Genomic DNA, 22,626 nt, shown 5'->3' with positions numbered 1-22,626 from the left:
GTCAGGGCCTTTGCTGAGCAGGAGCTCACCTCCCTGTCCCCACTTACCCCACCCTGGTCCCAACATTCCTCCAAGAAATCTGGAAAATTGGAAGTTAGGAATTCACTTTGTATCCCTGTTACCACCGACCCCAATTTGGAAGGTGCCCCTCACCCTCCTTGGGGCTCACGGGAACATGGGTGTGAATGCCTGGTGTGAAGAGATGTGTTCCCTCCCCTGGGCTGGCTCCCCATTCCAGCCAAGAAACCCTCCCAGTCACTGGACAGAGTCAGAACAGTTGAAACTCTGCTGTTGAGTGGCTGAGGGGACAGTGTGACACCCTGGGAGCCACTGAGCCTACTCGCATGGCTGCCATCCACCTACCACGTCACTCCGCAAGTCTTTCTTGCCACCCGCCAGGTGCAAAGGTCTTCCTCCAACACCTGCCCTGAATGTCAGGGGTGACAATGGGGCCTTTGCTCCAGCTGTTCCCCCTACCCTGCCCCCACCTTCCCAGCCCCCCAACTGTGGGCCCTCAAGGCAGCTCCCATCCTGCCTCCTGGGCTGCAGCTGCCCAAAGGCTCTGGTCAAGAGCGGCTGATCAGTGCCTGGGGCAAGAGGGGCCCTGGCATTCAGAGCTGAGCAGACAGACCCTCGAAGAATGACAGCGTAAGCACAAGCTACAGGAGGATGGCCATGCCCTCAAGATGCAGGCTCCAGCAAGGAGGACGCCCTCCCTGGGGGCTGGTCCGTTTCTGGTAGTGACCCCAGGGCCTGGCACTGAGGCAGCCCTTGGGAGTCTGGTAGACGGACACAGGCTAGCCTTCCCATCCAATCTGATGATCGTGCTGTCATCTGATGTTCCTGGCCTAACACCTAGGCAGTAGGTGGAGGGCAGGGGATACAGGTCACACAGGCTACCTCCATGGGCAGCAGCGTCCCTGGGAATGGAGGGAACAGCCCTCTGGGGGCTCCTCCTGGGCCCTTCCAGGGGCCACCCAGTGAGATCCTAGGTGGGGCAAGGGTGCCCTGGATGAGAGTCCCTTTGTTGAGGCCCCCCATCTGCATGAGTCCTTGGGGTGCTAAACTATAGCAGAGCCCTCAAACTGCAAAGCTGAGGGTCAGTTCTGAGCAAGGGTACAGGGGAAGGCACAGTGCCCCGGAAGGCTGCTGGGGGCCATGGCCTCCTGTCACCTCTACCTGGCTTCTCCAAAATCCTGGGGGCCCTGCCCTTCTGTGGTGCCCACAGAAAGGTATGTTGGAGGGAAGGAGGCGGGAGATGAGGTGGGTTCACTCCCCCCACCCAGAGGGACCAGAGGACTAAAACAAACCAGCTTTAATACCAATATAGTTTTCTCTTAAATACCGTGTTTCCCAGGACAAATGCAGGGGCAGGCTCTTGGCAGAAAGAGTAGAAAGGAAATGTGGAACAAAATGGAATGGATGGCCCAGGCCCAGGGTCCCTGCCTTGGGCACTAGGGACTGGGCTGCCTCGGGGATGGGGGAGTGACTGCAGCTCCCCCTGGTCCAATTATTGCAGAGGCGTGGGGGGCTCCCCTCCCTCCCCAGGCCTGAAACATTTCTCAGGATTACTTCTGACCTTCAGCCCCAGCAGGGCCAGGGCCTGGGCTCCTCTGGTCTAGGATGGGCCCCTTTGCCCAAAAGGGCCTGCCGCTAAGGCATGGGGTGGGGTGGGGAGCCCCTGGACAGGCCCACCACTCTTAGTAGGTGCTCTGGTGGCCCGTGAGGATGTAGAGGTTGCTGTGTGCCTCTGGGTTGTCAGTGGGAATGCTCTCCAGGATGATGTCTCTGGGGGAGAGAGGAGTAGGGGGCAGGGCGGGAGACACTTGGCACATCAGCCCCTTCTCTGGCCTCAGAGTCATCTGAAGGGGAGGCTGGGGTGCCACCGCCTACCTGTGGGCCCCAAGCACTCGGAAGATCCTTGTTTCATCTGTGATCTCCTGGGTCACCTGGGAAGACAGGTGGGAAGCACTGAGGCCACTCCAGTAGGTCCTTTCCAAAGAGGTAAGGACCACAAGGCAGGGGACAGCAAGGTCCCTGGGCCCCACTCACCTCGTTGGTATCCAGGCTTCGGCCTTGCATCCCATGGCTCCAGAAGGCCAGCACGCTGTCCTGCAGGCACACTACGGGCCAGGCCCCCATCAGCCCTGCACCCGTCCTGGCGCCCTCAGCCACGCCTGAGCCTGGGTCTGGGCCACAGGGGTCCTCACTGACCTCAGGTGACCAGGATGGCTCAGGAGAGGGGCTGGGGGATCTGCTTTCTCATCCTACTGCCAGCCCCAGGCCCCCGAGCCACAACGTGCTCCAGGCCAGGGAAAGGCCTGCACCCCACCTCTGGCTCACTCACCCACAGTCTCGATGGGGAAATCAAAGGTCAACTCAGGTGCCAGTGTGGCCGTGGGCTCGCCCTGCATGTTGACAATCCTCACACAGCCTGCACAGGGAGGGGACTGGTGGGTGGGGACGGGGAGGCTCCCTTCTGGGAAGGCAGACCCACGTGGTCCCCTCACCCCCATACTCCCCTGCCTAAGCCCTGCCCCCAGGGCACTCACGTTCAAAGCTGACTAGGATTGTGTCCCTGTCCACCTGGATCACCTGCTGGGCCGAGCCTGGGATCCCCTCTGCAGGCAGAGAAGAGAGACATGGCCTGGCTGAGCCACCAATCCCCCAACCCCAAGAGGATATGGGGGCCAGGCTACAGACAGCCCTTGGCCATGAGGGCACGTCAGCCTCACAACAGCCCTGTGGGGCTGGGAAACCTCATCTCCCTCCAGGGCTGGGAACTGAGGCTCTGAGAGGATGAGTGACCCGTCCTGGGGCTCATGGGGAGTGGAGGAGGAGTCACGGGGTGCCACGGGAGGGCTCCAGATTTAAGGGGACCAGGCCTCGTGACCCAGTCACTGTGTGACCTGGTACAAATCACTTTACCTCTCAGAGCCTCTGTTTCCTCATAACACAGACAAGATGGCACTGCCTTGAGAGGCTATCATGAGGATCAAGAATAAAATCCTGGGCTGGGCGCAGTGGCTCATGCCTGTAATCCCAGCACTGTGGGAGGCCGAAGCGGGTGGATCACCTGAGATCAGGCGTTCGAGACCAGCCTGGCCAACATGGCGAAACCCCATTTCTACTAATAATACAAAAAGTAGCCGGATGTGGTGGCACATGCTTGTAATCCCAGCTACTTGGGAGGCTGAGGCAAGAGAATAGCTTGAACCCAGGAGGCGGAGGTTGCAGTGAGTGAGCCGAGATCATGCCGTTGCACTCCAGCCTGGGCGACAGAGCAAGACTCTGTCTCAAAAAATAAAAAAAAATAAAGAATAAAATCCTGTGTGTGAGACCCCTGGCTCAGGGCCTGGCACCAGGTGCCTTAACCACATGCGCCCTCCCTTCTCCCTTATCCATCGCTGCTCATTATCACCCCAAGCTGCCACAACACTTGGAGTCCTGCTTCCTGACTGAGAATGGGGCCTCTAGGCCCTGCCTTGCCAGATCTGCCTCTTCCCTGCAGCCCAGAGAAATGTTGACCAGTTTTTTTGTTTTTGTTTTTTGTTTTGAGATAGGGTCTCACTCTGTCACCCAGGCTGGAGTGCAGTGGCGCGAACATGGTTCACAACTGCCTCTGTCTCGCAGGCTCAAGTGATCCTCCCACCTCAGCCCAAGTAGCTGGGACTACACACGTGCACCAACATGCCCAGCTAATTTTTTGTAGAGTCAGGGTCTCGCCATGTTGTTCAGGCTGGTCTCAAACTCATGAGCTCAAGCCCCTCTCTCTCCTTGGCCTCCCAAAATGCTGGGATTACAGGCGTGAGCCACCGTGCCCAGCCTGGCCAGGATTTTCTTAGCTGCCAAGCTAAGGTTCATTTGGTCTAATGAACCCTTTATGGAAGCCCAGGTGAAGCTCGTTGAAGGGAGGCTGTGGGCCCCAGACCCCACATGGCAGCCCTCAAGGTCTCTGTGGAGTCACCGGCTGTGGGGAGCCTAGTTTGGGAGCCTCGGCCCTCCCTGCCTCCCTCCCTCGGTCTCTCCTGCACACACACCCACTCCCAGCAGCCTGGCCCTTCTGCTCACCAGGTGGGATGAGGATGTCGGGCGTCAGGCCAGCCTCCAGGGGCAGGACATGGAACAGGACGCGGCAGCCGGGCCCCTCAGGCCCCTCAGCCCCCACACACACCTGCGGCAGCTCCTTCCCATCCAGCACCAGCGGCTCCAGCATCCCAGCTGGGCTGGGCAGAGGGCTGGAGAAGTTCTAGGGGGCAGCAGGGATGCTCAGGTCTCCATTTCTCCCCCCAGAGCTCTGAGGGTGCCCTGGGCCTCCCCCCACCGCCCCTCACCTTCAGCAGCAGGAACTTCTGCAGCGGCTCGTACCACTGCAGCAGGAGCAGGCTGGTGGGCAGGGCAGCCAGCAGGAAGGTGGCACCCGTGTAGGGGTTCCGCACTGGCAGGGGAGCAGGGCAGTGGGCACTGGGCTGGGCCTGCGCTGCCCCCCACCAGGCCCCGCCCCACCCCGCCCAGCCCATTTCTTACCCACACGACACTGCAAGCAGCCTTTGGTGTCAGGAATCTTGGTGGACAGAGCAAAGCGCCTGTAGGGGTGACAACCAGGGCCTGTGTCCAGGATGCCATCCATGGGCAAGGCCCCTGCAGAGCCCTATGAGGTGGGTACTATCAGCTTCCCTCTTTACAAGTAAGGGACTGAGACTCAGAGACACAAAGTAACCTGCCCCAAGAACAGCTGGGAAAGGTGGAGGATCTGAAGCCAGTCTCCCAGCCCTGCAGCCAGGAGGGAGTGTCTCCATCCAGGCCAGGGGTTTGGGTCTCAGGATTGCTTCTAGCTCTGTGTGACTCCGGGCAAGCCACTTAATCTCTCCATGCCTCAGTTTCATCCTCTGTAGATTGGGGATAATGGCGGGCCCCACCCCAGAGGGGCACAGTGAAGGCTTCATGAGCTCATACAGGGGAGGTGCTCTCGGCAGTGCTGGGAATCGTGTGTGCTCACAGAGGGCCAGCTCCTGTCATCCCATATTAGGACTTTCCACCTATTTTGAGTCACTGAAATTCCTTGTCAGGTAAAGGCAGGGTATAAAGAAAGAAATGATGCCAGGCGCAGTGGCTCACGCCTGTAATCCCAGCACTTTGGGAGGTCGAGGTAGGCAGATCACCTGAGGTCAGGAGTTCGAGACCAGCCTGACCAACATGGAGAAACCCTGTCTCTACTAAAAATACAAAATTAGCCAGGCATGGTGGTGCACGCCTGTAATCCCAGCTACTTGGGAGGCTGAGGCAGGAGAATTGCTTAACTCCAGGAGGTGGAGGTTGCAGTGAGCCAAGATTGTGCCATCGGACTCCAGCCCGGGCAACGAGAGTGAAACTCAGTCTCAAAAAAAAGAAGAAAAAGAAAAAAGAAATGAATGAAGAAATGAGAGCATGGAGGGGCCTGGGAGGATGCAGGCTCCAGCCCCACCAGGTTGCACAGAGTGCGCACGGCCCATTTCACAGGTGGGAAAACAGGCCCGGGGCAGTGAATGAACTTCAAAAGGCAAATGGCCTGCCCTCTGCTTCTCCAGCTGAGGCAACAGCCCTGTGGGGCCAGGGGGTGGCTTGCCTTACTGTCGGGGGAGAAGTAGTGAGGGACAGTCATCAGAGGGGCCCTTGCCTTGGCCACTGGGTGTCCCCTAACCCTCCAGGGGACCCTCTGAGCCTGTTTCTTCCTCTGGGGAATGGGGCTTCCTGTCAGCAGCCCTGCCACCTCCACCCAGTGGCCCGTGTCCTGTTTGTACCTTCTGCCAGGACATGGAGGAAGCCAATGTCTGTCTCTCACTGTCCCTGGTCCTCGTCCCTCCCTCTCCCCACATTCTTCCCACTCTCCTCCCCAACTGGTCTTTGGATGGGACAAAGGCATATATTTTGTATTTGTTTTTTCTCCAAACAACTCCAGTTCTCTGTTCTTTGCATTCAAAGTGCTCACTGTGCCTCTGCCATTTCCCGAACACAAGCTCAAAGCTGCCTGTGACCTGTTGGGGCTCTGATGGGCCTGTTTCCTGTAGGTCCTGCGCCAAAGCAGACTCACTTGGGGACTGAGCTCAGGAAGCCCCAAGGCCACAGGGCTCCAGAGGTGGTCCTGGAGTGAGCACGTTGCAGGAAGGGCCCTCCCGAGCTCCCCAGCTGTTGCAGCCACTGGCCTGGCCTCCCCTACCCTCTGCACTCAGTCCACTGATTCCCACACCACCCACCTGGTCATGACAATGTCAGGGCCCATAGCCCAGGGCCCCTCCCTTCAGAGCCCAGCCCCACCCAGCCATGGATTGACGCAGGTCCCACTTGCACATCTAATAAGCATCTTTATGCAACAAAATTGAATTCAGCTCCCCCTGAAACTGCTCCACCTTCAGCTGATGACAGCTGCATCCTTCCTGATACCCAGGCCAAAAACCTTGGAGCCATCCTTGACTCCTCTTTCTCTTTCATCAGGAAATCCTACTGGCTCAACTTTCAAAAGAGAATCAGAATCTGACTGTTTTTTCTCTTCTGTTTTTCTTTTTTTTGAGACGGAGTCTTGCTCTGTTGCCCAGGCTGGAGTGCAATGGTGCGATCTCGGCTCACTGCAACCTCCGCCTCCCAGGTTCAAGAGATTCTCCTGCCTCAGCCTCCCGAGTAGCTAGGATTACAGCCGCCCGCCACCATGCCCAGCTAATTTTTGTATTTTTAGTAGGGACGGGGTTTCGCCATGTTGACCAGGCTGGTCTCGAACTCCTGACTCAGTTGATCCACTCGCCAAAGCCTCCCAAAGTGCTGGGATTACAGGCGTGAGCCACTGTGCCTGGCCCCCAGGCAAACTCCTACAGCTCCCCAGCTCACCAGGCTGCTCTGCCCCAACACATACTAACACATACTTGCTCTTCCCCCTGCCTGGAGTGCCATTCCCTACCTCATCTGCCTGGAAACGCTGACACACTTTCGAACCTCCCAAGCTTGCCCGGTCTCTGAGGCCTCTCCACCCCTCCCAGCTCTCCCTCTAACTGGACCTCAGTACCGGGTGCTAACCGTCCTCATTTCCCTTTTTCTTTTTTTTGAGACAAGGTCTTGCTCTGTTGCCCAGGCTTCAGTGCAGTGGTACGATCGCGATCACAGTTCACTTCAACCTCAACCTCCTGGGTTCAAGCAATCCTCCCACCTCAGCCTCCTGAGTGGCTGGGACCACCAACACACAACGCCATGCCTATGCCACCATGCTCAGCTAATTTTTTGATTTTTTTTTGAGACGGAGTCTCACTCTGTCGCCCTGGATGGAGTGCAGTGGCGCGATCTCCACTCACTGCAACCTCTGCCTCTAGGGTTCAAGCGATTCTTCTGCCTCAGCCTCCCGAGTAGCTGGGACTACAGATGCGCACCACTACGCCCAGCTAATTTTTGTATTTTCAGTAGAGACGGGGTTTCACCATATTGGCCAGGCTGGTCTCAAACTCCTGACCTCGTGATCCGCCCACCTCGGCCTCTCAAAGTGCTAGGATTATAGGCGTGAGCCACTGCGCCCGGCCCCATTTTTTGATTTTTTGGGTTTTTTTTTTCTTTCTTTTTTGAGACAGAGTCTCGCTGTCGGCCAGGCTGGAGTGCAGGGGCGTGATCATGGCTCACTGCAACCTCCACCTCTCAGGTTCAAGCAATTCTCCTGTCTCAGCCGCCTGAGTAGCTGGGACTACAGGCACGTGCCACCACGCCTGGCTAATTTTTTTTGTATTTTTAGTAGAGACGGGGTTTCACCATGTTAGCCAGGATAGTCTCCATCTCCTGACCTCGTGATCCACCCGCCTCAGCCTCCCAAAGTGCTGGGATTACAGGCATGAGCCACCCCGCCCAGCCTTTTTTGATTTTTTGTAGAGACAAGGTCTCCCTGTGTTTTCAGGCTGATTTCAAACACATGGCCTCAAACAATCCTTCTGCCTCGGATTGCAGGATTGGGATTATACGCATGAGCACCACACCCAGCCCCGCTGTTTCTTGAAAGCGAGGACTCATGGGATTCTCCATGTCCCGAAGCCCAGCATAGGGGCCAACATAGCATAAGTGCTCAGTAAACGTTTGCTTAACTGTCAAGCCCCACATCCGAACAACCACAGCTCCTACAACTTGGAAAGCACTTTCACATCCACTATCTCCTTCTTGCCTCCCAACAAGCCGGCGGGAGGGGGTGGGAAGGCCAATTGTATTGACAGAGGAGGAAACGGGCGCTCAGAGAGGCAAAGTAACATGTCTAAGATTGCTGCAATCCCAGGAACTGGCAAGGCCATGTTCCAGCCCCTCCCTGCCCCTCTGCCTCCCGCTCCCTGCACACCCAAGATCCCTGACCTGGGGATGATGCGCTGGGTGAGGCGGTTGGTGGGGATGGAGAGGGGAACCTGTTGCTGTAGCCTCCGCTGCTCAAACAGGCCTGGGAGGTCATGGGCCCAGATGTGCGTGGATTTCCCTGCAGAAATGGGGAGAGGCCGGGCCTGGGGTGTTGGTGGGCAGGATGCTGAGGCGCTGGAGCCCCTGCGGGCCCCGCCTCCTTGCCCGTCCCACCTTGTACCTGAGAGTGACAGCAGCACGTTGTTCACGCAGTAGAGCCAGGAGCAGCGATGTGAAATCAGCTGGAGGCCACAGAGGGACAGGTGGTCAGCACCCCAGGCCCCCCAAGGCCTCTGCCCCCCACAGCCAGCCGGGCCTCACCTTCTCCAGCGTATCCTCATGCAGTTCATGCAGGTTGAGTGTGTAGATGCCTTCCTCAGCCCCTACCACCAGGAACTGGTCTGCCAGTTTGGGCATGGGGTCAGAGGTCAGACATGGCCCCTGGCCCAAGCTGAGGAATTCCTTGGGCTCCTGCTTCCTCCCTGCCCCCACCTACCCCGAGTAACAGGGTGAATCCAGGTGACAGCAGCGTGGATCCGCAGGGGGCAGCCATTGAAGACCTTGGAGAAGCAGGCGCCCATCTGCGGAGAGGCAAGAGGCTGGCGAGGGAGTGCAGGGGTGGTGGGTGGCAGGGCTGTGGGACTGCAGGGCTTGGGGCAAACACTTACATGCACCTTGGGAGTTGGGGGGAGCCCGTGGCAGGACGACCTCTGGGAGGGAGGGAAGGAGTCAGGGCTGATATGACAGCTGTAGCCGCCCGTCTCCCCACCCCCTTGTAGCACCCTCTCACCTCAGGATCCTCCCGCTGCTTCATGGTGGCCCAGGCCGTGGGCAGCCGTGGGGAGCTATTGGGGCCTGAAGGAGGTGGGGGCACGGTTCCTGCAGGCACAGGCGTGCTGTAATTTCCTGCAGCAGCCCCCACCCTGGGGCTGCCTCCCGGCCTCCCAAGCCTGAGACTCACCTGGGGGACTGGACAGAGGCTCCTCTGCTGGAGGCTCAGGGGGGAGTGGCCCTAGGAACGGGGCCCGCTTGATGGTTCCCATGGTATCATCTGGGGAGTCCAGCTCCTGGTAGGAGGGGCAGGGCCCAGCCCAGCCGTTACCAGGTTGCCCTGTAACCGTATCCCACTCCAATCGTACCCTCTGCAGTGGCCTGGATCCCAGCTCCAGCCTCCTTCTGTGTGGCACCTGGAATTCTGAGGCTGACCGAATGGTCAGACTCCTGTGGGAGGCAGATGAGGCATGAGGCATGACGTGTGACTGGCACCAAGGCCGCCCGCCCCTTGCCCCTCCCCAAGGCCCACACCCCTCACCTTTCCTCCAAGGCCTCCTGGACCGACTGCAGCAGGCTCCTGGGCAGTGGGGAAAAGGGGTTACAGGTCAGCCCTTTTTTTTTTTTTTTTTTAAGACAGAGTTTCACTCTTGTCACTCAGGCTGGAGTGCAATGGCAAGATCTCGGCTCACTGCAACCTCTGCCTCCCAGATTCTCCTGCCTCAGCCTCCCAAGTAGCTGGGATTACAGGCGTGGGCCACCATGCCCAGCTAACTTATGTTTGTTTGTTTATTTATTTGAGATGGAGTCTCGCTCTGTTGCCCAGGCTGGAGTGCAGTGGTGCAGTCTCAGCTCACTGCAACCTCCGCCTCCCGGGTTCAAGAGATTCTCCTGCCTTAGCCTCCTGAGTAGCTGGGATTACAGGCACCTGCCACCACACCAGATAATTTTTTGTATTTTTACTAGAGACGGGCTTTCACCATGTTGGCCAGGCTGGTCTCAAACTCCTGACCTTGGGATCCGCCTGCCTCGGCCTCCCAAAGTGCTGGGATTACAGGCGTAAGCCACCGCAGCCAGCCTAATTCTTGTATTTTAAGTAGAGATGGGGTTTCACCATGTTGGCAAAGCTGGTCTCGAACTCCTGACCTCAGGTGATCCACCCACCTTAGCCTCCCAAAGTGCTGGGATTACAGGCATGAGCCACTGTGCCCAGCCTAATTTTTGTATTTTAAGTAGAGATGGGGTTTCACCATGTTGGCAAAGCTGGTCTCGAACTCCTGACCTCAGGTGATCCACCCACCTCAGCCTCCTAAAGTGCTGGGATTACAGGCATGAGCCACCGTGCCCGGTCAGAGGTCAGCCTTTCTGCCGCCACTACCATCCCCTGCAGCTTCCCCATCCCTCACTTACCCACTCAGCTCTTCCTTTCCCAGTAGTGTCCACTCTTCCTCCCACTGGGGGAAACCAAGGCAGAGACCAGGGAAGAAGCAGAGACAGATGCAACGTGAGAGGGCGGTGAAGAGATTCAGGAGAGGAAAGACAGACAGACAGACAGACAGGAAAGGTGAGATGGAAACACACAGGAGATGAGAGAGACAGACAGTGGGAGGCAGAGCTGAAGACTATGAAAGAAAGGGTAACAGACAGCGAGGGAGGAAGAGACAGGCTGGGGGGTGAGGAGAGACCAGTGACAGAGCCGGTGAGGGCAGAGATAGAGAGTCAGACCACTGGGGACACACAGGTGGGAAAATGAGGCTGAGCAGGGTAGGGCTGGGGCTCGGGCACATGACGGCCTCCTTTTGGGAAAGGCACGGTCTCTGTGCTACTTTCCAGCCACCCACCTAAAAGAACTTGGCCCAGGAAGGAGCCCCTAACCCTCCAGGTCCCTGGGTAAGACAGGCTTGCTTGGACAGTCCAAGGCCCAAGGCCCGAGGCCACCCAGCTTCAAATCTCCCTTGATTTGAGCTGCTCAGCCTCCATCCGACCTCCCTGCTCCACCTCTGGGCACCACCTTCCCCTCAAGGCCTGCCCGCTCACCGGCTCATTCAGCGGGTCAGTTTCCTTCCTGCGTGGGGCGCCAAATTTCACCTGGTGAACTGGGGGGCCCAGAGTACAGGGGTGAAGGAGCTGGAGTCTCAGGATGGACCCCTATTCACACCAAATCCATGTGCACACAGGCCCCCCCAAAATCTGCACACACACAGTCCCTGCTGCAAACTCACACTGGATCTCCGAGGGGGTCCTCTCGGCTGGGCCGTGCTGCCCCCGGGAGTGAATGGTGTCTGGAAACATGTCATAGGTCTAAGGAAAACCAGAAACAGTGTGGACACACCTGATGCGCCTCATGCCAGGGCTGCTCTAGGAGCTTCACACGCACCAGCGCGTTTTGCTTTCATGACAGCCCTCTGGGACTATTGTAAAATAAAATGGAACCCCGCTTCACAGATGAGAGAACCTACACAGAGCGGTGCCAAAGATCACACAGAAAACCAGAAAATGGCACAGTCATGGTCATGGTCAGCTTGGACTCAAGGGCAGGGACCTATCAAGGGGGTGGTACAGGAAACAAAACTCAGCATGGCAGAGACTCCTAATGGGAGGGCTCAGCTGAGGCCAGCTCCCCAAGCTGGAATGGTGCCAGTTAAAGGACGTCCACCAACATCACCCTTGCGCTCTTTCTAAGCAGACCAGCCCAAGACTCACTTTCCAGCCCCCCTCACCTACCTCCAGCTCACAGTCCTCAGGGGAGGGGGTCCCCAGATGAGGGTCACTGGCTTTGTCCAGCAGCTGTGTGAGGAGGGCCCGAGGGAGCTGCTGAGTTGTGAACGGGTGCTGGAAAGTGGGGGAGGGAGGTGATCAGGCTGACCCCTGATCCAGGGCCCCGCTTTTGAGTACTGGGCCTTTCTCCTGGCCCCTGCCTCCCACCTGCAGGAGCTTCTCTGCTGTCGGCCTCTTCTTAGGATTCTTGGTCAGGGCCAGTTTGAGAAAGTGGTGGAAATTCTGGGTCCTAGAAGGCACAAAAGCCCCCCAGCCCCAGATCCAGGTTAGCCCTCCTGCAGGGTGTCCTGCCAGCTGCCCTACCACCCCTCCAGAGGCATCTGCTGGGCCCGCCCAGGAAGGAGCCAGCCGAGGCCGAGGGCCACCGGCCGAGCAACGCTGCCTTGCAACACAGCAGCTCCTCCACCAACCCTCTGCCCATCTTTCCTGACCACGCTGGGTCTTCAACCCACAGAAGGACCAGGCCCCTGACTCAGATGGTCTGTAGTGGCCCAGAGAGGACAGGGCTCTTGGGGTTGCCCCCCGGGAGTTGGCAGAGGCTCTTTGTCCACTATGGGGCTGACAGAAAAGGGGGTCCCGGCAGGAGGGTGTGGCCCTTACCAACGAGTCTTATCTCTCAGTTTGGGTGGTTGGAAGCTGCTCTTCGACATGAGCATCAGGGCCCTGTGGAGGGCGCGAGGTCAGGGGCCACGGGCCGCAGGTCAAGGGTCAGGTGAGGGGCAAGTGTTGGGCTGACCTCATGGGGTGCAGGTGGAACAGAGGGGGCTGCAGCTCGCCCAGCTCAATGGCAGTGATGCCCAGGGCCCAGACGTCACATAGCTCATTGTAGCCACCTTTGCGCTCCACAGCAGCCACCTCGGGAGCCATCCTAGAGGTGGGGTCACAGATGGGATGGCCGGGTGCCCCCCTCTGTGGCCCCTACCCCTCTGCCCCAGGCGCAGCCTCACCAGTAGGGAGTCCCAATGAAAGACCTCCTCTTGGCCACAGACGCTGTCAGCTCGCCTGACACCCCAAAGTCAGCTGTGGGGAGAAACAGCCACTCTCACCAGCCCTCTGGCTGCCACTCACCCTCCCACGCCCAGGGCTCTGGCTCGGGCTGCACCTGGCAGGGCTCAGATGCGCAGGTGGCCCTGCTTGGTCACAGCTGCCGCAGGCCCTAGGCAAGGCCAGGTCCCTCTCCTGAGAGGAGTCAACCACCCTCTATCCCTGATGAAGTGCCTGGTCCCATGTCAACTCCGTGCAGACCCAACCTCCTTCATTTTCCAGCAGGGAGGGAGTACCGTTCCATCTTCTAAGCAGGGAAACTGAGACTCAAGTGGCAAAGTGACTCGCCCAGTGACACCCAACCCTTGAGTCCAGGGTAGCCAGGGAGGGTCCACAGAACCCTCACCCTGATCGTGTCCCCAGGGTACTGACCCAGTTTGACATCTCCCTGGAGAGTGAGGAGAAGGTTGGCTCCCTGTGGGAATGGAGGAGAGAGAATCCCATCTGGTGCCCCTGAGGGCCTCCTCCTCCCTCCCAGGAATGCCCCCAGCCAGGCGCCTACCTTGATGTCTCTGTGGATCTTCCCCTGAGAATGCAGGTGGTGGAGCCCCTGGGGACAAAGAGGAGTCCCTGAGAGCAGCCACCCAGCACTGTCCCACCTCCCCTGAACCCCCTCTCAGGACTGGGGCCCCCCACTCAGGCTGCTTCTTCCTCCCCTCTCCCCAAACAGGAAGTGACTGAGCCAAGAGGGAAATGGACTGCTTCCGGCAACAGGGCTGGGGCCCCTTTTCCCCAGGACCTACAGCCCCTCGGGCCAGCCCCACCCGAGGCACTCCACCCGCCTCCCTGCTGGTCATCTGGGCTCCCGGCCCACAGCTTCTGGAGACCAGAGGTGTGGGCACCTCACAGGCCCAGCTACCTTCAGTGCCTCTCGGCAGACGTAGGCAATCTGCCGCTCCTCCAGGGGCCCAGTGGCTGAAAGGAAAAGGGAGAGGCTGGCTTGGGGGCCCGGGGGTCATGCCCACCCTCCCAGGCTACCGTGTGTGGGAAAAGCAGCAGGCACTGTTAAATGAAAGCGGTGTCGGCCACGTCCCCTCCCAGTTTAGTCTAGGATACTGAACCCAGAGATGGACAGTATTTCTCTCAAGGTCACACAGCCAGGCAGGAGTGGAGAGGAGCCCAAGTCCAGGGCCCAGAGTCCCCTCCGGTACCCCAGTGGGGTGGGGGTGGGGGAAGGCTGAGGCCTGCTGGGGCCTGGAGCCCTGGCCTCACCATGGTAAATCTCCTGCAGGGAGCCCCCTCCGCAGAACTCCATGCAGATCCACAAGCGGTCATTCCTAGGGACAAATTGCTGGGGTGGGCACAAAGCAGGTCACATGGGGGCTGCCTGGGGCCAGGAAGATAAGGCAGCCTCACCTGAGGTAGCTGCCAATGTAGGCCACCACATTGGGGTGGCGGCACTCACGCAGGATGGTGATTTCCTGCTGGAGGGAGCTGATGTCGTCCCCTGGGAAGCACAAAGCATCATGGGGGGGGCGCGCTGAGGTTGCCCTGACTCAGTGCCCCCATCTGCAAAATGGGCAGAGTGCCTCCCTCCGGGCCAGGCAGGTGCCAGGTGGCAGCACCTCCTGGGGCACGCCTCTCAGGGGTCTCGGAAACGTCAACCCTCCGCCCGCACCCCGCGCCCGCGGGCGCTCTGCCCTCCCTCTGGCGCAGAGGCCCGACCCGGGCCCTCACCTGGGTCTAGCTTGACTATCTTCACGGCGGCCAGTTCGGACGTGACCGTGTCGCGGGCCTGCAGGGGCGGAGGGTGAAGCGGGATGGGGGGCGGGGCCGGGGGCTAGATCCCGCCGCGGGGTGCGGGGCTGGCACCCTCCTCCCGGCTCTCCCGCCCGTCCCGTCGCCCGGCGCACCTTGTAGACGTCGCCATAGGTCCCGGCCCCCACGCGCTGCAGCAGCTCGAAGCGGTCCCGCGGGTCCTGCAGCGACACATCCCGCAGCAGCGCCATGGCCCGGCGCCGGGCGGGCCGGCAGGCGGGCGGGCGCGAGCTGCGGAGCCGGCGCGGGGCAGCGCGGGGCGGGGCGGGGCGGGCGCCCGTGGCTCTGAGGCCGCGGGGGCGGGGCTGGGGCCCGGGGGCGGGGCTGCGCCGGGGATGCCCCACCGCCCGGCCGGGAGGAGGCGCCCGCGGGACGGGCCCTCGGCGGCGCGGGGAAACCCCGAGGCCGGGGCGGAGCCTACGTCCTTCCGCCGCCACTGTCGCTCGCGCTCCACAGGTAGGGAGCGCAAAGTCCTGGAAGCCAGAACACAGAGGGAAGAGGGGGCGCTCCACTCCCCGCCCCATCCCCAATTTCCCAGATGAAACATGGACTTGCGCTTTGTATTTTTTTTTAACAAAATGTATTCATCTTTCTTGGAACTGAAAAATAAATCTATGTACAAAACAGGAAGAGATCAGTCTCCTGTCACCCACTCCTAACCCTCTGCAGATTTCCTCTGGGATGCTCCGAGATGGGCTGGACCTCTGGGAGGTTCCCAAAGGGTCGGAAGGGAGGTCCTGCTCTGATCCGGGGCCAGTTTCGTCAGGAAGAGGGCGGGGCTCAGGATGCTTATAGGCTGGGGGCGGAGTTTTGTGTCCCAGACTCGGGATAGGAAGGAAACTAGGATTTCCAAATTCTGGAGCTGGACTGAAGTTATTTGGGGCAGGGGGCTTGGATTCGCAAGATACGGAATTCTGAAGTGCAGAAATATACTCCTAGGGGCTGAGTGGTCCTAGGCTCCCGGGCTGGAGGTGGGACCTGTGCTCCTTGGGTTAGGGGTGAAACCTCAGCTCCTACAAGCTGGGAGCAGCCCTGAGTAAAGTTGGTCTGGCTCTAGGTGAGCGGTTCCGAGGAGGAGCTTGGGTTTCTAGGGTCTGGGCCTTTAAAGATTGGTAATTAGGACCCAGCGTGAGGTTTCCATTGGCCGGCTGGGATTCTGGGAGAAGAGACCTATATTCTAACGACTGGGGCAGAGCCCTGGGTTCTGAGCTGGAGAAAATCGTGGGTGGGTTTGATACAGACTGTACTCGGGACCTGGAACCTAGAGTTTGGGTAGGGGTGAGGCCTGTCCCCTTTGGGCTTGGGGCAGAGCATGGGCTCAGAGTTGGGGGACTAAGGGCAGAGCCTGGGTCCCCACAAGCGGTCCGAAGTCCCCAGTAGTTCAGAGGCCTTTGCGCTGCCGCTTGAGGAAAGACAGAGTGTAGTCACTAGGGGTGGACACTTTCTGCTTCTTCATCTGCACTTGGGACTGTGCCGTGAGTTGCAGCTTGATGGCGCTCGAGTTGATCTTGGTGGCCACCAGCAGCTCCTTCATGCCCTTCATCTTCTCACTCTGGAAAGTGAGCACTGGACCCTCTGGCGGTGGTGATGCTGCGGGCGCTGGCACCTGAGCCGTGCTGCCACCTTCGGGGCCTCGGGCTGTGCCAGCGACCGTCCCAGGAGGCTTCCGGGGGGGTCCTGACACTGCACCCTGGCCGGTGCCCAGGCCCTTGTCCAGTGCTGGCTTCTTGGGTGGCGGGGGCTCCTCTGGCTTGGACTCCCGCCGTGGGCCCCGCCGCCGGCCTTCCCGGGCTTCCTCGCCCCACGGCTCCTCAGCCTCGGCCGCCTCGGCCTCTCGGCTCACTATGCGCACCTTCTGCCGCACCTGGGCCAGTGGGGAGAGCAAGGTGAGAGCAAGGTTGCCAGCCACTGGCTGGAACTCCAGGACCCTGCTCTGGCCATCCCATCCCACCCAGGGGGTCTCAGTCTCATCGGCACCAAGGGGATGGGCAGATGCTGCCCCTGGGCCAGAAAAGTCTGACAAGCCCGTGGCTGCTGTCACCACCTGTAGTGCCCAGACCTCTGTACAGGTGTTCCTCACCTGTCCCTCGAAACGGCCTAGAGACTGCACAAGAAAGGTGGCCCAGCCCACGTGCAGCACAGGCGTAGGACTGCCCTCCTCCCATTTGCAGATGCCGTCGTAGAATCGCAGCAGATGGGCGAAGCACTCAGGGTCCTGGAGGGCAGAACCTTGGCTCTGGGTGCCCTGGACGAGGGGGAAGGGAGGGCACAGGTCAGTCTCTTACTCACCCCTTAGCAGAGGGCACAGGCCAGGCCCCCCACCTAGGCAAAGACCCCTGGCTCCAGAAAAGGTAAGCATAGGTTGGGAACATTCTTAGAACCTCTTTCCTTTTATAAAGCCAATCCGTAGCCAGGAGGTACCATCCCTTACCTCCACCCTTCAGCTGAGGGAGGGAGTCTGGCCATGAAACTGAAGGCACAGGGTAGAAACCTCTAAAATACCTTCAGTCCCGTCCAACATGGGGCCAGGACCTCAGTTATAGCAAAAGGGAACATAGGTGTCTGCTCAGGGCCACCTTCCTCCTGCCATCCCTAGTCCCGTACACGCAGCCCCCATGGGCTGTGGCAGGGAGCCCTGCCCAGGTGGGAGGCTGGACACAGGCTGGAGCTCCAGCCTTTCACCTGGCTCTGCTCCCCCGGCCGCTCCTCGCCAGCCTCCAGCAAGCTGGCTGCCTCCTTCAGCAGGTTGGGGATGACATCATTGGCTACTTCAAAGAACTCCTTGTAGATCTCCTCGTCTTCCCGGCAGTAGTTGTAGCTGTGAAAGCAGTGGGGTCTCTGTAGGGTCTGAAGGGGTCTCACTATGAGGGGTAGCCCCAGGGACCTGGTGGGGGATGGAGCCCCCAGGGGCTGGGGGAGTAGGTGGGGTCCTCACTGCAAAATGATGCTGTCTGGGTAAGCCCAGAGCAAGAAAGCAAGAATAAGGAGGGGGCAAGGGGTCGAGGGTGGAAATCCCACTGCTGGATGATGGTGGTTAAACACTGGGAGGAGATTTGAGACTGTTCTGAGAAAAAAAAAATTAGGAGGAGAGATGAGAGAGGGAAAGATGTGACACCTTAATCAGGGTCCCTACGTCCTGGGTGATGGTGGCCTTGCTGCCTAGGGACTGGATGGAAAGGGGATGGGGCATGGGAGCCAGGCCTCAGTCCTGGACGAGGGTGGTTGAAAACGGATGGAGGGGAAGAAAGGACAGTCTGCAGCCCCTAGTAGGAGGATCCTCACTCCTGGATGACAGTGGCCGTGTCCGCCCAGGCCTGCAGGGCTTCGCGCACATTGCGGTTGCGACAGTGGTAGCCAGCCAGGTACATGTAGGGGTAGATGTGTTCATCCCGATAGTAGGTCTTGGCTGAGGCAATGCCCTGGAGGTGAGGCAGAGGATCCTCAGGGAGGCAGCCCCAGCTGCCCTGCTGGCACAAATGCCCCACCAGGGCACACGCAGAAGAGGCCACAGAAAGATCCCAGGGAGTCCTCTTGGTCTCCACTCCCACCTCCACTGGCTGCCAGCCCTTCTACCTGGTCTCCTCCCTGGGTCTACAGGGCTGCTGGCTGAAGCCTGGGGCAGACTGCAGGGGTGGGGCCTGCCCTCCGAGCTCAGGGCCCTTCTCTTTCCCAGACACTCTTCTACACACACACCAAAGACTTCCAAGCCCAGCCCAATGGCCATCCTCCCCACCTACACCCACCAAGTGAACACCCCCTTTTCAGTGCTCCAGGAAGGACAGTAAGCAGTGGCAGAAAAGGCAGGGCTGAGGGGACAAATGCAGGCCCTGCCACTCCCAGGCTGGGGAACCCTGGACACCCCTCAGAGAGCCCTGACTGAACTGATTCTGCACACAGTTGACACAAAGTGAGACTGGATGGGCGATACCCCCCAACGCACAAAGTTCTCATCTGCCCAGATGAGGGCCCCTGCCTCAGCCACTGTTAGGGTCTCCCTTCTGCACCCTCCTTAGATGCCCCCACCTTGTGGTAGAGGGTGAGTGGGTCTGGCCGGCCAGGGGTGGGCTCCAGCTCCTCCAGATCTGCCAGGTTCCCTAAGGCCATGGGGTACCTAGGAAAGGATGGTAATTCAGGCTGCCACCCAGCCCCCTGGCCTCACAAGGCCCAGCCTGGCCACTTCCCTCTACTGACCTTTCCAGATGTCCCAGGTCATAGAGCAGCCAGAGCAGCTTCTAGGAGCCGAAGGAGAGAGTTATGAGCTACAGAACAGGGAGGAGAACGGGTCCTTAGCCTATCGGGCAGAGGTGGGGGTCAGAACCAACAGGGACCACCCACCATGTAGAAGGGCCAAAATTCTGGGACCAGCCCTTTAACGGAGTCAAAGCAATTTCACATCTCAATTCTACTCTCCCAAGAGCCCTGGGAAAGGCCAGGCCAGGAATTACTAACCCATTTTCCAGCGGGGGAAGCTGAAGCTCAGGAAGGGAAAGTGCCCCTGCCCAGGGTCCCACAGCAAGTCAAGTCTAGCCTAGCCCAGTCCTGCCCCATTGGCTCAGCCCTCACCTGCTGCAGCTGCAGCAGCTCCAGGGAGTCGGTGTGCAGGTCAATGGAAGGGTTGATGGCACACACCATGAACGCCACCTCCATCTTGCGGTCACAGCGCATGTATGATCCTTTCAGGTACAGCCAGCTCTTGGGAGGGGACAAGACCATTATGTCTCATAGCGGCCCACCCTGTGCCTGCTTCAGGGAATGACAGCCAGGAAAAGGGGCTCTTCTGTCTTCCCTTCCTATGTGGGTGGTGATGGGAAGAAAGGGGTGTGGCCCAACAAAATGGAGTCCCTTGGGTGGCTTGGGCTACCAGAGTATGAAGGGGACAAGGCTTGGGGGAGGGAACAATACCCGCTCAGCCACACCGGCGTTGACCGTCTGGCCCCTGCGGTCCTCGTTGCCCTTGCCATGCCAGGTGACCTCAGCTGTCTGCTCCCCATTGGGCCCAAACACTACCCAGGCATGATCCTCAGACAGGGCGAGGTGGACATCCCGGAGACCCAGGGCCTGGCAGGCCCCAACCACAGCAAAGGCCACACCGGAGCTGTCCAATTTGGTGCCTGTGGAAGGGGGAGGTAATGAAAGAGGGTCCTCCGTGCTTTAACGTGGGGGAAGGGGGCCAGGTAGTGATGGGCCACACTCCCTCCCACTCCTTTTCCAAGCCTGTGCTCCAACCTCAGATTCTCCTGTCCACCATCCCTCCATCCCTTCCCTCCCACGTGTTCAAAGACTCTCTCCCTTTTACACCCTCTATGTCCAACAAGATACCTTTCTGGATCTCCTGTAGCTGACCCAGCCTTTGGCCCTATCTCGTCTTTCTCTGCAACTCTATTATATATTCTATGGATTTAAGGATTCCATTTTACTGCACTTACTAGGTTAAAACAGGAATGGCAAAAACAGGACACTGGCCAACTCTCCCTTGCTATACACCCACCAACAGATAACCTTCATTTATCTCTGCACTCTTTTCCTGCTAAGCTGAGAAGCAGCCTCTGATTCCTTCACAATATGGCACACCAGGAGGGGACAGCCAGTCAATCGGGCTTGCTGCAAAGAAGCTCTTTGCAAGCCCTGAGTCTTAAACCTTTTGAGGTCAAGCCCCTTCTCTGTCTCAAACATTTTTGGCCGGGCGCGGTGGCTCACGCCTGTAATCCCAGCACTTTGGCGGGCAGATCACCAGGTCAGGAGATCGAGACCATCCTGGCTAACATGGTGAAACCTTGTCTCTACTAAAAATCCAAAAATTAGCCAGGCATGGTGGCAGGCGCCTGTAGTCCCAGCTACTCAGGAGGCTGAGGCAGGAGGCAGGAGAGTGGCGCGAACACAGGAGGCAGAGCTTGCAGTGAGCTGAGATTGCGCCACTGCACTCCAGCCTGGGTGACAGAGTGAGACTCCGTCTGGAAAAAAAAAAAAATTTCATAGGCCACCCGTTGTGGTGGCTCACACCCGTAATCCCAGCATTTGGGAGGCTGAGGCGGTCAGATCACTTGAGCCCAAGAGTTCAAGACCAGTCTGGGCCACATAGTGAGACACCGTCTCTACAAAAAATACAAAAATTTAACCAGCACCGCGGTGCATGCCTGTACTCTCAGCTACTCAGGAGGCTGAGGTAGGAGGCTCTCTGAGCCCAGGGAGTCGTTGAGGCTGCAGTGAGCCATGATCACACCACTGCGCTCCAGCCTGTGGGACAGAGTGAGACCCTGTCTCAAAAAAAAAAAAAACACAAAAAACATCTTCATAGCTATTATTTTGTTTAACTGCCTCAAATGCAGCCCAATTTCATCTTCTTGCCCCCTAAATCTGCTGCCGCCCTCTGTGTCTCATGCTTAGAACTCCTGTAGCTGTTCAATGGCAAGGGCGGGGGTGCTGAGGGGGCAGAGGTGAGGTTGATGATTTGGAGCCAAGTGATCAGGCTTCACTTTCAGCCCTGCCATGCCGTGTGTGACTTTGGCATATCATTTCCCCTCTCTGGGCTTCAGTTTCCCAACTGCAAAGAGGAAAATAACACCTGCCCAACCTCACAAGGCTTACAGTTCTCAAAAGGGTTCCGTAAACCATGGAGGGTTTTGAAGAAGTGGGTCATGGATAAGATTCCCACCTACTGGGCTCCAACCTGTGATGAAGCTGAAGAGGGACTGGATGTGGGCCCGATCCTTGAAGTAGGAGCGGCTGAGGCTGTTCCATATGACATCGGAGACCTTCTTCACCAGCTCACGGCTGGAGACACCCCCTTCTCGAGGATAGAGGGACAGGTCGACGGCGCCTCGGATCTGGGCGGTGAAGCGGGCATAGAGGGCGGCGATGATAGACAGGTCGGCCACGGGAAAGTAGGTGAGGCCGCCAGGCGGGTCGGGGGCGGGGCTGGGCTGGAAGGTGAGCTCGGGAACGTTGGTAGGGATGACGCGGTTGACAGCCAGAAAATGCTCCACGAAGCCCAGCACCAAGGAAAGGAGCACCAGGTCTGGCTCCTCTCGGCCCAGCTCGGCAGCAAACAGGCGCACCACGTCGTCGATGGAGCGCAGCGGGAACAGCGTCTTCTGGGCGGCCTTCAACCCCATGGCGGCGGGCGGTGGGCGGCGGCCTGCAGGCAAGCCGGGGGAGGGAGGGTCGGGCAGGTTCGGCCGGGGACCCCCCTCCCAGGGTCCGCTAAGGTTCCACCCCCCACGACACACGCACAGCTCCCCTGCTTCCCCACCCTCTTCAGCCTCTGCTCACCGGCTTCCCCTCTTTTGTCGGTGAGACCCCTCAGCCGAGACTGCAGAGCCTTTTTGTCCCCCACAATTCCGGGACGCCGGGTACCCGATGGGGTGCGCCCCAAGGACCCCAATGAGGAGCCCCAATGGCCGCCCCCCCCCTCTACGACTGTGCCCCCCGGGGCCGTAAAGTCTGTCCAGAAAGCGCACCCAGGTCAAGCCCCCAAACCCCAAGGAGAGTCCTGGCCTCGATCCCCCTCGCCCACCTCTGCGCTTACATCCCACACAAGGCACCGCGGCGCACGCCGCCCGGAGCCTGCTGGGACATGAAGTCCCGCCCCTAGGGTCGCACTACCCGCCGGGAAGTGGAGTCTGGGCCCACCCCTGCCCCCGCTGAGCCTGGAAATAGTGGCGGGCCGGGCCGCTGCGCGGTGGCTTCTGGGATCTCTAGGTCCGCGGCTCCGGGCGCCTCCTTCCCGAGATACTCAGGAATTGGTCCTTCCCTTCAGGCCGACCAGGCAGGAAGCGCGTCCGCAGTACCTTCTGGGAAATGTAGTCCGGGGGCACTACCTGCAGACTCGGGGTGGGAGGTCGCCGAGCTTCTGCCGGTTTTGCTGTCACGGGTCGGTCGGCAAGTTATGAG

The 22,626-nt window shown here is 59.2% G+C and overlaps 2 protein-coding genes across 16 annotated transcripts; both read right to left on the bottom strand.

Moving 5' to 3' along the window:
* Positions 1 to 1,300: 1,300 nt before the first annotated feature.
* Positions 1,301 to 15,001, bottom strand: MAP4K2 (mitogen-activated protein kinase kinase kinase kinase 2). 7 transcript variants are annotated; one of them, XM_063671739.1, is made up of 32 exons: positions 14,832 to 15,001; positions 14,656 to 14,713; positions 14,335 to 14,425; positions 14,191 to 14,255; positions 13,838 to 13,893; positions 13,481 to 13,528; positions 13,351 to 13,393; positions 12,882 to 12,954; positions 12,671 to 12,802; positions 12,535 to 12,597; positions 12,082 to 12,163; positions 11,881 to 11,988; positions 11,379 to 11,457; positions 11,194 to 11,252; positions 10,567 to 10,610; positions 9,698 to 9,736; positions 9,573 to 9,606; positions 9,347 to 9,452; positions 9,176 to 9,240; positions 9,054 to 9,095; positions 8,882 to 8,966; positions 8,707 to 8,786; positions 8,567 to 8,627; positions 8,347 to 8,464; positions 4,528 to 4,586; positions 4,335 to 4,438; positions 4,072 to 4,249; positions 2,553 to 2,621; positions 2,348 to 2,434; positions 2,053 to 2,123; positions 1,894 to 1,949; positions 1,301 to 1,788 (listed from the first exon to the last, which is right to left on the bottom strand). In XM_063671739.1, the coding sequence occupies exons 1-32, from the start codon at positions 14,925 to 14,927 to the stop codon at positions 1,701 to 1,703; spliced, it is 2,439 nt and encodes an 812-aa protein (XP_063527809.1). In that variant the 5' UTR covers positions 14,928 to 15,001; the 3' UTR covers positions 1,301 to 1,700. The 7 variants fall into 7 exon arrangements, with proteins under 7 accessions (XP_063527809.1, XP_054297074.1, XP_063527807.1 ...); XM_054441099.2 differs by having other exon boundaries at positions 9,176 to 9,264; positions 14,832 to 15,000; XM_063671737.1 differs by having other exon boundaries at positions 9,347 to 9,606; positions 14,832 to 14,998.
* A 324-nt stretch (positions 15,002 to 15,325) lies between these two features.
* Positions 15,326 to 22,424, bottom strand: MEN1 (menin 1). Of its 9 annotated transcripts, none has more exons than XM_063670837.1 (10): positions 22,366 to 22,424; positions 21,389 to 21,871; positions 19,639 to 19,847; positions 19,300 to 19,428; positions 18,928 to 18,968; positions 18,760 to 18,847; positions 18,019 to 18,155; positions 17,419 to 17,554; positions 16,817 to 16,981; positions 15,326 to 16,600 (listed from the first exon to the last, which is right to left on the bottom strand). In XM_063670837.1, exons 2-10 carry the CDS (start codon positions 21,846 to 21,848, stop codon positions 16,118 to 16,120), a joined length of 1,848 nt encoding a protein of 615 aa, XP_063526907.1. In that variant the 5' UTR covers positions 21,849 to 21,871; positions 22,366 to 22,424; the 3' UTR covers positions 15,326 to 16,117. The 9 variants fall into 9 exon arrangements, with proteins under 9 accessions (XP_063526907.1, XP_054296302.1, XP_063526906.1 ...); XM_054440327.2 differs by having other exon boundaries at positions 21,404 to 21,871; XM_063670836.1 differs by having other exon boundaries at positions 22,262 to 22,367.
* Positions 22,425 to 22,626: the final 202 nt, after the last annotated feature.

This window comes from Pongo pygmaeus, chromosome 9 (assembly GCF_028885625.2).
Source record: "Pongo pygmaeus isolate AG05252 chromosome 9, NHGRI_mPonPyg2-v2.0_pri, whole genome shotgun sequence".
In the NCBI taxonomy this organism is placed as follows: domain Eukaryota; kingdom Metazoa; phylum Chordata; class Mammalia; order Primates; family Hominidae; genus Pongo; species Pongo pygmaeus.
The sequence above is the reverse complement of the archived record's forward strand: the minus strand, read 5'-3'. Positions and strand labels throughout refer to the sequence as shown.